The following is a 14,721-nucleotide window of genomic DNA, read 5'->3' on the forward strand; positions in this document are numbered from 1 at the left end:
GGGGGGGGGGGGGGGGTTGATTGGTTTTATGGCAGCGCTCTCACCTGGTCTCACTCCTGCCAGCACAGGCAGCGGGTGGTGTGTGAACGCCATGCGGGGGGACCTCGTCTGAGAAGTCAGGGCGTTGAAATCAAACTTCCCCGGCTTCTTAAGTGAACCAGGCGAGGACAGTCCTGACGAAAAAAAAATAAAATAAAATAAAAATAAAGAAAAAGTGGGGGTAAAAGGGAGGAAAAAAGAGAGGTGGTTTTAATCAACAAAACGCTGCTCCTTTAGTTAGCTACACTCAAAAAAGAAGAAAAAAAAAATTCCACTTGATTTTTATTGAAGGGGATGAGAACAATCATGATTTGCAGAGGAGATTGTTTATTTTAGTCATTGGCTTGTGGCAGTGCTTCGTTCCTATTCCTTTTTGGCTGCTGGCCACTGACTCCTATCAGTATCATTTGGCCTGCATGTGATCAGACAATGAAAATTAAAAAAAAAAAGAAAAAGAAAAGTAATGACAGCTGATCTTGGGGTAATAATTTATTGTTGCAGGATTGAGAAAGGCTGTAGGATTTCCAACTCCCTGCTGTAAGGTCTTATATTATGGGCAAGGGAATATTTAATAATAACCTAAAAGCATATCTTCAAAGGAAAAAATGAGAAAAACAGTGCAATTCAAACTGAATGCGGCCTTTGTCTTGGTGCCAAACAACATCTGTAGCTATAATAATCTCCACTGTGCCGCTGTTATGTTTTTCTGTCTAATCTCTTTCTGCTTCTCTCTCTCTTTCAGGTGCCAACTTTCGGGTTTCTCTGTGTACGAGCATGGCTAGCATACAGCCACAGTTGACTAGCTGTGGTCTGGCTTCAGAGAAGCTCACGGGCTGGCTGCACGGGGAGACGGCTTCATTCAGAAATAGCACACACTGCACAGTATGGACACAGCAGCTGGTGAGTGCGAAAGACAAGCAGACGGACGGAGAGAGGAGACAGAGGGAGAGAGGCGAGAAGAATGTGGGAGACATGAAAATATGTGAGGGAGCGAGAGAGCAAAGCAGAACCTGTGAAAAATGCAGCAGTGTCTTTTTTTTTCCCTTCATTGCATTGCTCTGACAACATGTATGAAATTGGAATGTCATAAGATGTTAAATATGGTTATTATCTCTTGCGCACACACACTCACACACGTCTGAACACACTGTGAAGACGGCCACGTTTGACTGACGCAACAATAGACAAATTTCCTCCTCTGCAAGTTTTATTCTAATCTTCCTAACAAGTGAGTGGTGTGATACGGCTCGCTTTTTAAAACTTTTTTTTTTTTTTTTGACTTTTGTTTTGTAGTCTATTTCCGTGGCCCCTCCGCATCAAATAAGCCATTAAATACGATTGCTCCTCAGTTCTCCAGCTGGAGACGTGTGAAAGTCTATGGGAGCGCGGGGGCGTGTAAAACCTTCCCTTCGTGTGTGAAAGAGTTAAGTCTCAAGCAGGTGGGAGTGAATTCGTGTGAACCATTTATGTCTTTAACAGATATATATATATAAATATATATATATTTATACTCCATGTCCCTTCTCACCCCACTTTAGGGGGAGTCTGTGGGTGTATTGTACTGTCAGAGAGATTCCAAGCATGAAAACAACCCCAATCCCACTTCTGACACCAGCGGTTAGAAGTGATTGCTATGACAGTGTCACACTTTGGGGAGAAAGGTGGAAATAGGAGCAGTGGGACTAAGAGATGGAAAGGCACGAGAGGAGAAAGGAGAATGCTGGGAAAGATACAGACTGGAAGAAAGGAATCACTAAAAACCTACAGGTTTAACGATAAGGGTTGCACTGAAGTAATCGTGTGCACTTAATTACAAGTAAACCAAACCTTAGGGAGCCAAAAGAACACAACAGAAGGAAATCAGATGAACACTGATATCTGTATATATGGGGAGTTAAGACATTAAACTATCAAGAAATGTTAGAGACAACATTTCAGCACTTCAGAGACTGTGCAGCGGTCTGATCTGAGATTGAGTTTATGTGCCAAAACTGCACTGTTTCCTCTTCTGGCAAGCCTTAATATTTCACTGGCAACTAATCAAGCGTTCCCCTGATGACCCTTCTGTCTCTTTGCACTAACAGGCCTGCCACCAGATGCGCCTCTGAAGAACACACAGGCGCAGAAACACACACATGAACACACGCACATCGTTGTAAAAAAAAAAAAAAAAAATAGAAAAAAGAAATAAAAAAAACTGTGGGAAGTGATCTAAACAAGTAGAGGAAAGTTGGGGAGTTTTTCTCCTTAGTTTAGTCACATATGAAGTCCAGCCGTGTGCCTCTAAGGGCATGTTACATTTCCCTCAAAGCAAGGCCATCACCGCCACGACTCTTCTGGTGTCTCGGGAAAATTTCACAATCATTTGGAACTAATATGACATCATGGTTGATTCGGCTGCCTCCTCTAACCCCCCCCCTGTGGAGCAGCTGTCTCCAGCATCCTCATGGATCCCAAGGCTACACACACACAGTAACACCATCTGGGACAATGCTTCAGCTGTGCATGTGTGTGTGTATATGTTTGACTGGGCTGTGTGATATGTGTGCAGAAATTCATCATGTCTATATCTGAATCTGTTTAAGGGAATTATATGTAATAATGCATCTTTATGCATCTGCATGTGTTCCTGAATATGTATGCTGACGGTTATGGAGGCAGTTTGGCGGAGTAAGGGACACCATGGACAGACGTTAAGGTGCACTGCTGGGGGACTCTTGGTTGGTTTGGTCGTGTGAAAGGCTGTTTGCGTGTTTATAGTCATCCCACCTGAATGGAAATCCCCAGGTGAGATTCGACATTAACAGGTGGTCACATTACTTGCACGTTTTATCCTTTTTTAAATGTTATTTCTCTCCTTATAAATAATTCCCTTTTTTGTTTTTTTATTGGTTTACTTTGATTGTGAAAATGTTCTGACTGCAATTTGTTTTTTAAAATACTGTTTCCGAGCCCACACAAAAGGGCTAGGAATAAAGCTATCTTTTGTTTTTTTCATTAATTTACTTGAATTTTGCATGTTTAAGGAATAGGTCATATTGTTTGAAGTGGGGTTCTGTGGTAGACTGCAGTAGACAGAAATTCTGGCAGAAATATTCTGATATTACTGCTGGAAGTGCCCCTCACTGCACCTACATTGCTACAGCTAACTGCTGATGTTGCTTCTTGCATTTGCCAAAAACCACAGAGTTCTTCGTACATATCTATGCAATGTAAACTGACAGCAATGGAAAGGTTTGTAAAACAACGTTCACATGAACTGCTATGAAATGATTTAAAATAAGAGTTGCTTTAAAACTGCAGCAATCCATTTTGTTCTTGGCCCCTCTCTGACAGCTGTTAGCTCATCAATCTGGTGAGGAAATAAGAATTCTCAAAACCGAGGTTGTTCAAAACCACACTTCAAAAGATCGGATCTATTGCTTAAACTGGGTAAAAGGGTGAGCTTATAATGCAACTCTGCACTCCAATTTGCCAAATTCATTAAAAGGCGTAGAAGGCAGAGCACTGTTCGGATGGAAAATGATGGAAGGCGGGGCTCTGGTGTCCTACAGCGTGCAGGAGCCTTCATTGTGGCTCTGATCATCAGCCTCTTAATTACATTTACAGCTAAGTAGAGCAGAAGCTGACGAGCAGCCGCTGAGACTCAAGAGTAGACTGTGGCAAAACCTTTCCAAGACTCTTGGCTCCTCCACTTCACACTCTAATTAACCCTTCTCTCTGATCAGCTATCACCATTTGAGAACACCAAAGTCGTTTCCTCTCCCCACTATTCCCCCTTGCGCGCCTCACTTTTCCCACTCACTTGCCTAATTTCTGGTTCTCTCCCCGCCCTCTCTCCCTCTGACATGTTTTCTCCCTCAAGCAGGGCCCTCCCCGCTGTACACCTTTTCAATTAGACAGAGGGGAGGCAGGGAGCTGAAACGAGAGCTGAGGAGCAGGAGGACGGGCTTTACACCTCAGATCCACGCGAGCGTCTTAAAAAGAGATTTGAGGCGAGGGAGGGAGGGAGGCGCAGAGGGTTGGAGGCAGGGTGGCCACCTGAACACCTGCAGGGGTGGGGCGCACGATAAGGCTGTGTGTTGCAATGTGTGACTCTCCATGTGCTTATTTACATATGTGCAAAGCTTGTGTGTGCATGAGTGTGGGCTCTGTATGAATATCAGTAAGCCACTGTACAAGTGTGTACATGTGAGAGCCAGAGGGAGTACAGCAAGTAAACACGCCCGTGTCAAGTCACCACGGGCCAGGCAATGTTGAAAAATAGATAAAAAAGGACTGACATTTATGAAGAATAAAGCTACTTTTTGTAGCTTAATGTGCCACACCAATAAAAGCTTGTAAATGACTTGACACCCCTGACTTGGTACATCACAGAAAATGTGTAGTCAATGACTGTCATTAATCAAATAAAACTTTCAAAACTGGACTCGTGAAATTATAAGCATCATTTTGGGCAGTGTACTTTTCTCCTTTCGATATCTAAACAACTCAAACACAAACACACACACACACAATATGCATATCTGAAAAAATATGTACATATATTCTCTACTGTATAGAGAGACAGACACACACACAGGAATGATTGTGTTTCATAGAGGCTAATAGATAGTAAATAGACATGAGTGTAATCAATGTTGTTCTAACCATGGTAAGGAAACTGCACGCCATCGTTTTCATGTTTTATCTTCCTCTCCTGCACACTGGCCAAATGGTGCTGCACTGAAAGTGAAGAAGGGTATTGTTAACAATGAGACAGAAAAGAGAAAGAGAGAATAGGAGGTAAGGGGAGAGAGAGAGAGAGAGAGAGAGAGAGAGGAGTGAGAATTTGTGTAGTGAATGACTGATCAGATGCACAACACCAGATTAACTTGATGCATGATGATAGCTTCAAGGTGAGGAAATGGGAATCCTACAAGTGACCTGGGGTGAGGTGGGGGATTACTAGAATTACTAGTCGGAGGGCGGGTGAGGTAAGGTTACAGAGGGGGGAGAATAATCTGGCTGATACGTCTACAGCACAAACTATCAAAGCAAACGAATCTGAAATTTGCTGTCCAGAGCTGATATGTGGATAGATTTTAGGATCTTTCTTACACAATGTTTTCAGTGGCCATTAGGACCCTTCTGTGGTGAAGTTCTGACCAAAAGATAAGCTCATTTAAAACTTAAAAATACTACTAACAACCATCTGATTGGTTTCTATCATAGACAGACAAATTTAGGAAAACCATGTTTTTTAAGACGCTTTATTTCAGTTCTTCATGCTTGTATATATGGCAGGGTATTACATATTCAGATAGATTAAGGATGAATCCCATTTCCTAGTCTTACCCCTTCTCCTTTCCTTAAAATGAATTCATTGTGCTTGAATGCACAGTCGACCGCAAAGCCATGGTGGTGGGAATTTTATTATCTTCAACCATCCACTCGAGATGCCTGTTTCCTCAGTGGATGAGGACATATAACCCAGATTTTTAAAACCACACTTGGAAAAACTGAGTTGGCAGATTTGCTGAATGATCTACATGTGAATCATTTTTCTTTCAAGAATCATTAGGACACAAAAGCTGTGTCGAATTTCGGGTGTGAAATCCTTCAATCTTCTTACTTTTTTTTGTCTTTTGAACCCACAATTCACCAATTAGCACGTTTTCACTCCCTATTAGCTTGGAGTGAAAAACTGTAGAACCATGAGTGAAACGCTGTGATGCAGCCCACCCTAAAATAATACGACACGAGAGCGTGCACATTGGAAAGATTCATTTTGTGCATGCAGAGAAGCACACCGAGTCTCTTTTCCCCTTGATCCCTAACTTAAAATCACAAAGGGGTCGTAGTTAAAGGTTTCCACTATGAATTGGGACACTCCTTTAAGTAGCTGAAATGTCTTTACGTAGACAGACACAATGTCATCTCCACATATGTTGAATAACTAGATATTTTGCCTGCAACAGACTTCTGAGTTTTTTTTTTAAGTTTGTTAAAAAAATAATACACATTTTAGCAATGGTATTAGGAAGATTTTTTTAATATTTTTTAAATGAAGAAATACAACATTATTTTCCCTACATTTCTACTTGTTGAGGAAGACAATATTACTAAATCTAATTCATTGTTCATCGTTGATGAGACGTTGAGATACGCTTATATTTGAGGGTTTCTTTTCCCAGTGCAACTTGGATATCTTTGTTTGAAGTGCGCTGCTGAAAAACCTCCATTTGAAGGGTCAAACAGGCCGATTACTTTGTTCCTCATCTGCATCACCAAAAAATGTGGGACAGCCCTACTCCATGGCGTTAACACACAAAATCCAGGAGTAGGGGAAGGGTTAAAATGGGATTCATCCTTACTGGTTTGGGCTTATATAGCTGGACAGTGTTACCAATAGGTCCTAGACAGTAAAGTTGATTGCTTATTACTGGTTAATCTATAATCTATAATAATTCTAAGGACAAACGATTGATTTACGTTGGACGGTCACTGTGCAAGCAACAGGTGACTGACTGGTGGGTGAGCGGGTGGTTCTGAGACTATATCGCCAGAGTGAAGGGAAGCTGACTGATTTAAAAAGAGTTGATGATCAGTTTGGACTTTTTGGTGCTGGGTGGTGGTCAAACAAGAGGGTGCAAAGGTTTTCTCATGCGTGGGTGGAGCGTGACAGGTGTCGAATGGGGAGGTGGGGGTTGATACCTGCATCCATGTCATTGGGCCACGCACTGGACTGGGAAGAGCTGGCAGCGGGCGAACGTCCAGGATAAAAAACATCATCTGTGGGGCTCTCCAGCTCACTGTCGTCTAAGGACTTCCTCTTGGTGGAGCTGAGAATATAGGAGGATGTTTGGTGGTGGGAGGGGGTGGGGGTGGAAGACAAAAAGACGGGGGGGGGTAAGATTTATTTGTTTAGAAATATATCACTGCAAGCATGCAGCACTTACCAGAACTAGGAACTAAAAGACAATTGCATACACAAACTTTTGCTTGTTTGACAAAAAGATTCTTACTTTTGCAACATTTTAGGGTAGAACAAACAATGCATATGAAATATCAAAACAATAAGAATAAAAAACGAAGAGAGGAAAATCAGAGACAGACACAGAAAACCTGTGTGTGCTTGTGTTTGTGGTTTTTTAGGCATACGTGTCATAAATTTGGATCTTTTAGATGTTTATAACTACCTCCGTGGAAGATTTGCGTACAACTCCACCTCAGACCTAAATTGACAGTAGATACAGAAGTAAGAAGACAGAAAGGGAAAGGCACAAAGGAAGAAAAAAAGCTGAGAGAGAGCCATCACACATTTATAAAGAGGAAATCAGCTACCACACACACACACACACACGCGCGCGCATACATACACACACACGCGCGCGCATATGAAGAAGTTTCAAGACTGAAAAGATCCCAGTGGTTTAGATTCACTAACAGCTTGTGAAAACAAACCTTGTTCTGACATAAAAAAACCCAACTTCCATCTGCATTACAAAAGCAACACAGTAAAACAGTCTGAAAGGCCTGGACACAGTTATTTCTCTGGCTGACCCTGTTACGTATGCATTTGTCAGAGTTTCCCCTTTCAAATAATAAAATTTGGGGAGTAGTTAGATGGATGGCGCGATAGTTTTGCCATAGACATTTTACTGCTGATTGCACCAATACTTCCTGTCGGAAAAAGCATATATAAATTTTAGCCTCTGATAACAGTTGTGTGGAGGAGTCGCACGAGGAAAGGTTTGTTTGAAAATGCGGCTGAAAGATGTTATCAGGGCGCGCCGATTATTCTCCAGTTGCTGGAGGAAACCTGAAACAACCTGGGGCCGCAAAAATAATTCCAACAATACGCTTTCATTATTAACCACCTTTGTTAAGGCCGTTGAAAAGTGGTTTTGTACAGACGCGCATTAGGATTAGGGCCAAAGGATATGAGCACAAAGGAAGGAGAGATGAATGAGTGAAGAGTGCATTGTTAGCTGCTATTCGAAAAATCTGAAAGTGTTTTCCCTTTTCATTTTCATGACAAAGCATTACACTTGAAATTAATTTTAAAAATTCCTCACTTTAATGCGATGTCTGTTGTCCTGAATGAAAAGAAACATTCCAGTAAAAAGCCCTAAAAAAACACATTTACTTAATGAAGCAGCCCAGATATTACTGCTGTTGATTATAAACTAATCACACAGACCCTCACCCCGCCCAAATGCTTTAATATTTTAATCAAGACCATAAAAGGGATTAAAGGGATTAAATCATGTGATACTATTTAGTTTAGTTACCATTTGATCCCAAAAACTTCTATTTTTCTAATAAGTCATGTTCAATATAAACATTTTAAAATCAAACATAATATATCAGTCCTAGTGGGAATAGGTCCTCAATTAATCTATTAGAAACTATGAATATTTTATTAAAAACAGCAATGGATCGAACTGAAGCTATTTTATGATATTGTCTTTGTTTATTCTCATCATTTTAGAGTAAATCTAGACAGTAAAAGCAAGTTTTCAACTAAAAGCTGGAATAAAGACCTAAATAATAGGACTAAGAATGTCAAACGGAATACTCTCAAATTCTGGAAGTCTCTGGAGAATGCATTGGAAATTGATGCATCATTTCCCTCCCTGTTGAAACTGTTTGTTTTTTTTTGTTTGTTTGTTTGTTTTTGCAATCAGCGCTGAATGTGTTGGCATATGGGTTGTATCATTACTCTGAGTTCAAGTTTATTTTTGAACTCCCTCTGGCCAAAGTGCTGTAAAGAAGTTTAACAAAACAAAAAAAAAAAGCAGTATTAAAACAAGTATAAATCGGTATGTCATGGGAATTTTGAAAGCAATAAAAAAAATAAAGTATTGGACATTTTTTAATTCTTACAAAGAATTAAAAGGGAATGAACACAAATGTGTTAAAAACAGTTTGAGCTGAAACCTGTCTGATGTGTAGGGGCAGCTGGTGTCACAGTGTAGGAGCTACGGCAACAAAAGCCCGATCCCCTCTGTGTACCGGCCTGGACTCTTGGTACAACAAAGCTTGGACCAATTCTACTAATATTTAAAGAGTTGTTGCTTTGATACATTCCCATCATGAGCTGAATTATCATGTGGATCAGAAAACTATATTCCATTCACCTCCTTCATCAACACAGGATTAAAGTGAGATGGTGCTAATGTGTTAACATTGACAGCTGTGATTTTCCGCAGCTTCCCAAGTGGTAAACGCAGTCACCTGGTGCATGAATGAAGCTTAAGTAACCATAGCTTTGTGCTTTTGCAACTTTGTTGTTTTTAGCCATAAATTACTCTGTTGTTGGGCGACTGAAAGACTTGTTTGTTCCCAAAATGTTCAGAAGGCTTAAAGTGTTAGTCCACTGCTAACAAGCTAAAGTTGTTTATGTTACAGTGACGGTTGCATTCCTTTATAATAGTGTTACTATTATATTTAATTACTACCTAACACAGCGCAGCTAAACTTAGAGCCGAGTATCCCCCAAGGCTGAGGGAAATCGAACCTCTGCTTCTGGCTGTCTCTGAAGATGACTGACTGAAAAATCACCTCCGCACTCTGCTGGTGAACTGTGCCGTGTTGGTAATTACTGAAAACAACAGGCTGCTTCTTCGTGCATCAGAAGATGAGACGATCTTTCTGACACCTGCAGAACAGGTCACTCAAAACCTCAGTGAGATAATGCGTTTAACCTGCCAGGGAAAGTCGTCGAATGCTACAGTTCTGTGATCTTAACGTGCCTCTAGTTTGCCCCAGGTGAACACGACTGTTCTGACAAGATCTGCTTCTGGAGATTTCACTCGTGGCAACAGCTGAACCTCTGTAACGCGCAACGTACGCCGCTAAACAACCACCGTCTGAGTGGATGCAGTGTCACGAGCGTTTACCTGGTGGAAGGAGGGGAGGTGAGGGAGCGTCGCCCCAGAGCCACCTGGTTAATGTTGTAGTAGCTGGGACTGCTGTCCAGCTCAGCCAATGAGAAGTTCGGCCCCGACGCTGTGGCTACAGGAGCTGAGAGCGACAGAAGAGGGGAAACAAAACAAGAGAAAGACGGTAGACAAACACAAATACAAACATGATAATTATATATAGTTTTCAGGATTTTCAAAGTGTAAAATAGTCTTGTTCAGAATAAAACACACGAGATTGTGTACGTAGCAGATTTTTTTCCCAATGCGTTTAAACGTACTCTGTGACACTCGAACCAGCTCGGTCACATTCCACACTCCTGAGGTGACGAAGCAGTCCTGAAAACTCAGGTGTCCTGCACAAAAAACAAACAAAAAAAGAAAAAAACGTCGGTCAGAGCTTAGTCTACACACACAAACGCAGTGACAATGATAACAAAAACAGGAAGATTAAAATTTCATGAAGTTGTGTTTCACTGCCTTAAAAATGGCAACCATCTGCAAATCTGCAGCTCAACATCTGTGCGTTTGCTAATTGGAACCATAATTATAATACGTTTCGACTGATGAATATGGCGGAATCATTTCGAACGCGCTTATCTGAGAGTGTTTGGACATTAACTTCTGGAAACTTACCATTGGGTGGTGGTTTGATGTCTGTGTCTCCCTGTTGGCTAGAGCTGTCCGATTGTCCAGATTCTACATGGCAACAGACAAAGAGAGAAAAAAAAAGACAAAGGCAAATGGTTACAATGTGGCTTCCAGGTTTGAAAACTTAAAAAAAGACATTCTGTGAAAGTTAAGTGAATCATAACTGTGTCAATGATGCCAAGATTGTGATATTTGAGGTGTGAGAGCGGGGAAAAAAAGGAGACCTGCAGTATGTGCTGAAGTATGGTATACGTCTTGTAAATTTATATCTGTGAGAATTCACACGTTTTTTTTGTGTGTGTGTGTGTGGCAGTCTTCTTCTAAAACTGTTCTTTCCCCGTCTCCCCTGTCCATGCACACAATCAAGGTGCAATGATTTACAGTGTGCTCGCGACAGCATTTAGTATCTAACCACGCAATCATATCGCTCACCCTAATCCTGTTTAATACTTTCTTGCTTGTAGGGATTTAGTCTACATAAACAGAGCACCTTACATACGCACATACGCATGATCTCAGAAACATGTGCCCTCTCCCTCTCAATCTGTTTCTCCTCTCGTTTTTGCCTCATACTTTAATACATGTTGTAATCCTCGCATGAACACACACACACACACGGAGCGATGCGAAAAAGGCTGACAATTTAAGTCCGGTTGCAAAAGAAATTCAAGGGAGTGCTTGTTAACATGGTGAAGCTCTTTCTCCTGGGATCGCAGTATGGCTGAGACAGCCGTAATAGCTGTCGACGAAAGCGCAGAGAACGCACAACCAGTTGAAACGAGAGATTGTGGGAAGTTTTGTATCATGATTCCATAGAAAAGTTGGCCTAAAGTAAAGACTTGAATAGTGTCATTTGTGTCTTTGTTCAAGCTTGTGGATATATATCACCGGCTGGCGAGTGCCCTCACTCCCATCACACGTCCTCACTCTTCTTGTTGACTAAACTGAGTTGGTAAATAAGACTGATCCCTAAGTCCTGGGCTGCTGAGGAGCAGGGCTGCAGCTAGCTAGCGAGCTAGCTAAAGGAGGTGTTTATCTGCAGGCTGTAGGTGATAACAGAGCACACAGATTCCTGCCAGCAGCACTTGCCTTGCAGCCACACTAAGCCACAGATTACTGAGCAGAAACAATAACAGACCTGTCTTGCTGCCTATGAAGCACCGCTTATCCACACACAGGGAGAGAGTGAGAGGGTTAGACAGAGACAGACAAGAGCAAGAATGAAGGAAAGAAAGAGCAAATGAAAGAGAGCTTCTCTTGCTCAAACTCTCGCTCCTCTGTGTGTGTGTGTGTGTGTCACACTGGCTGGGTGTAATCCTGGCAGCCATCTTAGAGCTTGGCAGCCATCTTAGCATTGGCGGTAGTGCAACATTCCAGCTAACTGACAGCACTCGGTCCAAACATACGTGGCTGTGCCCCCGCCGCGCACGCACACCCAGACACATTCAAACTCACACGCTCACGACGCGGACAAACACCGAGGTACGCACTCAAGAGTAAACATATATGATGGCCAACGAAAGCTGTCGAGAAAAACAACCTGACTTCAGTGGACTTTTTACCGTCATGCAGTATTTCACTCCGGGACTCGACGTTACGATAAATACTCCGTTTCTCACACCACACAGGCACCAGTGACATCCCGCATCCTTAATATACGAGTGGTGTGCTTGAGTAACCTCCCATGAACGGCTGGGTAAGACACACTGCTTGATTTGCTGCCATATAGACTTTTTAAGAGAATGAAGATGAAGAAAAGCGACTCATTCACACAAACAGGTCAGGATTTTATTCCTCTGCAAAACTTGAAATGATATTTTTATGCCGGTCGAGCAGCTGCTAGCATTTGTCTCAGTTTGACATGATTTTGCACATATTTTTGGTTTTCTTGGTGTCTGCACAGATGCTGAACATTTGGGTTTCTTTATCATTTATATGGTAAGTAGTTCTATGTCACACTTTTAGTCCCTATTCTGTTACGAGAACCTGGTTATTGTGACAAAGAGATGAACAAGAGGCCAATAAAAACCAAAGGATTTTTGTTTACAACTTTAATGCAGTCAACCCTGTCTGTCTGTTACCAAAATATCTCATGAACCATGGGACGGGGCGTCTTGTGATATCGCGCATAGCATTATTTTCAAGGTTTTGCTACAGCTTCGTCCCTTCTCATCATAGGACAAACTTGGTTTAAAACTCTGACATGAAAAGTAGTGGGGGATATGCATTTCTTCAAGGAATACTAGGCCCTTTTATTATCCCAAACAAACCTGGTTGCTTAGAATCCCACACTGCAAGACAAAGTCTTTTCATTGACTCTATTCCTATTTTACCAGACCGTACATATCACATTAAAAACTAGTCTGAACAGACATAGTCAAAATCTAGAATCACATACGCATACTCCATCCACATCTGCGTTAACACGGAAAATCGTTTGTTTTTTCTTGTAAACTTACCACGTCCTTTCAAAATCATCTACACTTTCAAATCATGCCCTGAATGTTTTATAAATCGTTCGTTCTCGTTGTCACGGACCTCCTGCTGTTGCAAATGTGTAAAAGCCGAAGCATAAATTACAGACTATCGAGGCAGATAAGTTTAGTATGGGAAAAAGTGTTGGCTATCCTCAACATCAACATGAGGCTTTCACAGGTCAAATTACGTTCCCACAGTATTTTTATAGACAGAAAAGATTTTATGATACCCTCCGCCGTTTCAGCTGTTCTTCTAAGTTTGTAATATTCGGTGGGAAAAAGTTGTAGCAATGAACCCTTAAAGTTGACAAAGGACCGCAGCGTCAGATAATCTAGCTTGTTACTGCAGCTTTGTGACGGCACTGTTCTCATCACTCGAGCCAGCTAACACCCTGCTTACAACACGTCACTGCATCCCGCCGCCGTTCAGTTCAGCAGCGCGTCGTGTGGCTGCAGAGGGAAGTGATGAGGACAGGCTGAGAGGGAGGTAAGACAGAGGTCTGCTTGGTTATCACCGCTCTGCAAGCTGCAGGCTACAGCAGCAGTCACAACACCCCTGCCCCCACCCAGCCTCTGAACCGCACATCCAGCCCCTTATCTTCTCACCGCAGCCCCCTAAAGCCCTCCCTTCAGCGACCCCAATCAGAGTCCTGCAGCCCCCTTCCCTCAGACGCCCCGCCGCGTTCACAGCCAGAAAACACATTTCTAACCTCAAATCTTTCAGCCAACTCCGCAGCCCCCTCAAACCAGTGAATTAAAAAACAATATGCACAGATAAAACTACCGGTGATGTACACAAGAAACAAGCTGCGCTCAGTGTTTGATACCTAACAGTGTTTTATAACACTGAGATAACCACTGGAACAAATAATGGCCAACTGATGTACTTCTTTAAGATATAAAAACCTACTTGGATTGCAACTCAGAGTTCATATTTTGCAAATGTTCAGTAGTAGTCGATCCCAAACGTGCAGTTCTAGACTGTCCATAAAGATCCAGATTGAGTCAGAGATATTTTGGGTTTTCCCTTCACAAAATATTTTTGGGACAGACATGTAAAAAACTTGGTGGCTTCTTCTAACACTTTTGACAAGAACTACTTGATTATCTACACCAATCTTGTTAACCGTGGGTGTTTTTTTTTAAACGAGTTTCTCTATTAAACTATAATCACAGCTATAATTAAAGGCCTTGCCCTGCTTGAAGGAATGCATATCGCCCGCCTGCCATCTTCCATCTTGTGTTGAGAAATGATAGCGGTAAAGCTGTTTTGATCCAACCTGGGAAATAACGTTACGTGCAATCTCAACACAATATTGCGGGACGTCACGCTCAGGTTACGTGCTGTGAATGACTCGCAGCTACAGGCACACATAATTTGAGCACAATATTTGTAGGACTGAATTATAGTCATCATTGTGTTTTTAAAAGGTCAGCTAGCTGTGACAGCCATTTGTTTTGGTCTATTGCTTTAGTAAAAAACAAAAAAAAAGATTTTGAATAATACAATATCTTCAAAAAGAAATCAGAGGGAAGTTTGAGACAAATTTGGATATTAAATAACAGGTAATAAGTTCAAATTTGATTATAACCTGAGACAAGATTTCTAAAAAGTTGTGTTTTTTTAATTCACTGATGAATCATTA

At 41.7% G+C, this 14,721-nt stretch overlaps 1 protein-coding gene across 12 annotated transcripts in view; it reads right to left on the bottom strand.

Moving 5' to 3' along the window:
- Positions 1–14,721, bottom strand: part of LOC108244353 (nuclear factor 1 X-type) — a 121,373-nt gene that overhangs the window by 15,785 nt on the left and 90,867 nt on the right. For 6 of the 12 annotated variants that reach the window (XM_017430483.2, XM_017430482.2, XM_017430477.2 and 3 more), the window contains 7 exons: positions 10,584–10,646; positions 10,229–10,303; positions 9,927–10,050; positions 7,221–7,256; positions 6,736–6,863; positions 4,690–4,764; positions 45–173 (listed from right to left, as the gene is read on the bottom strand). In XM_017430483.2, the coding sequence (XP_017285972.1) occupies positions 45–173; positions 4,690–4,764; positions 6,736–6,863; positions 7,221–7,256; positions 9,927–10,050; positions 10,229–10,303; positions 10,584–10,646 (630 nt within the window). The remainder of the gene's footprint in view (positions 1–44; positions 174–4,689; positions 4,765–6,735; positions 6,864–7,220; positions 7,257–9,926; positions 10,051–10,228; positions 10,304–10,583; positions 10,647–14,721) is intronic. The other 6 variants (XM_037974761.1, XM_037974760.1, XM_017430478.2 and 3 more) reach the window with 5 other exon arrangements.

Source organism: Kryptolebias marmoratus, linkage group LG3, assembly GCF_001649575.2.
Source record: "Kryptolebias marmoratus isolate JLee-2015 linkage group LG3, ASM164957v2, whole genome shotgun sequence".
Taxonomy (NCBI): domain Eukaryota; kingdom Metazoa; phylum Chordata; class Actinopteri; order Cyprinodontiformes; family Rivulidae; genus Kryptolebias; species Kryptolebias marmoratus.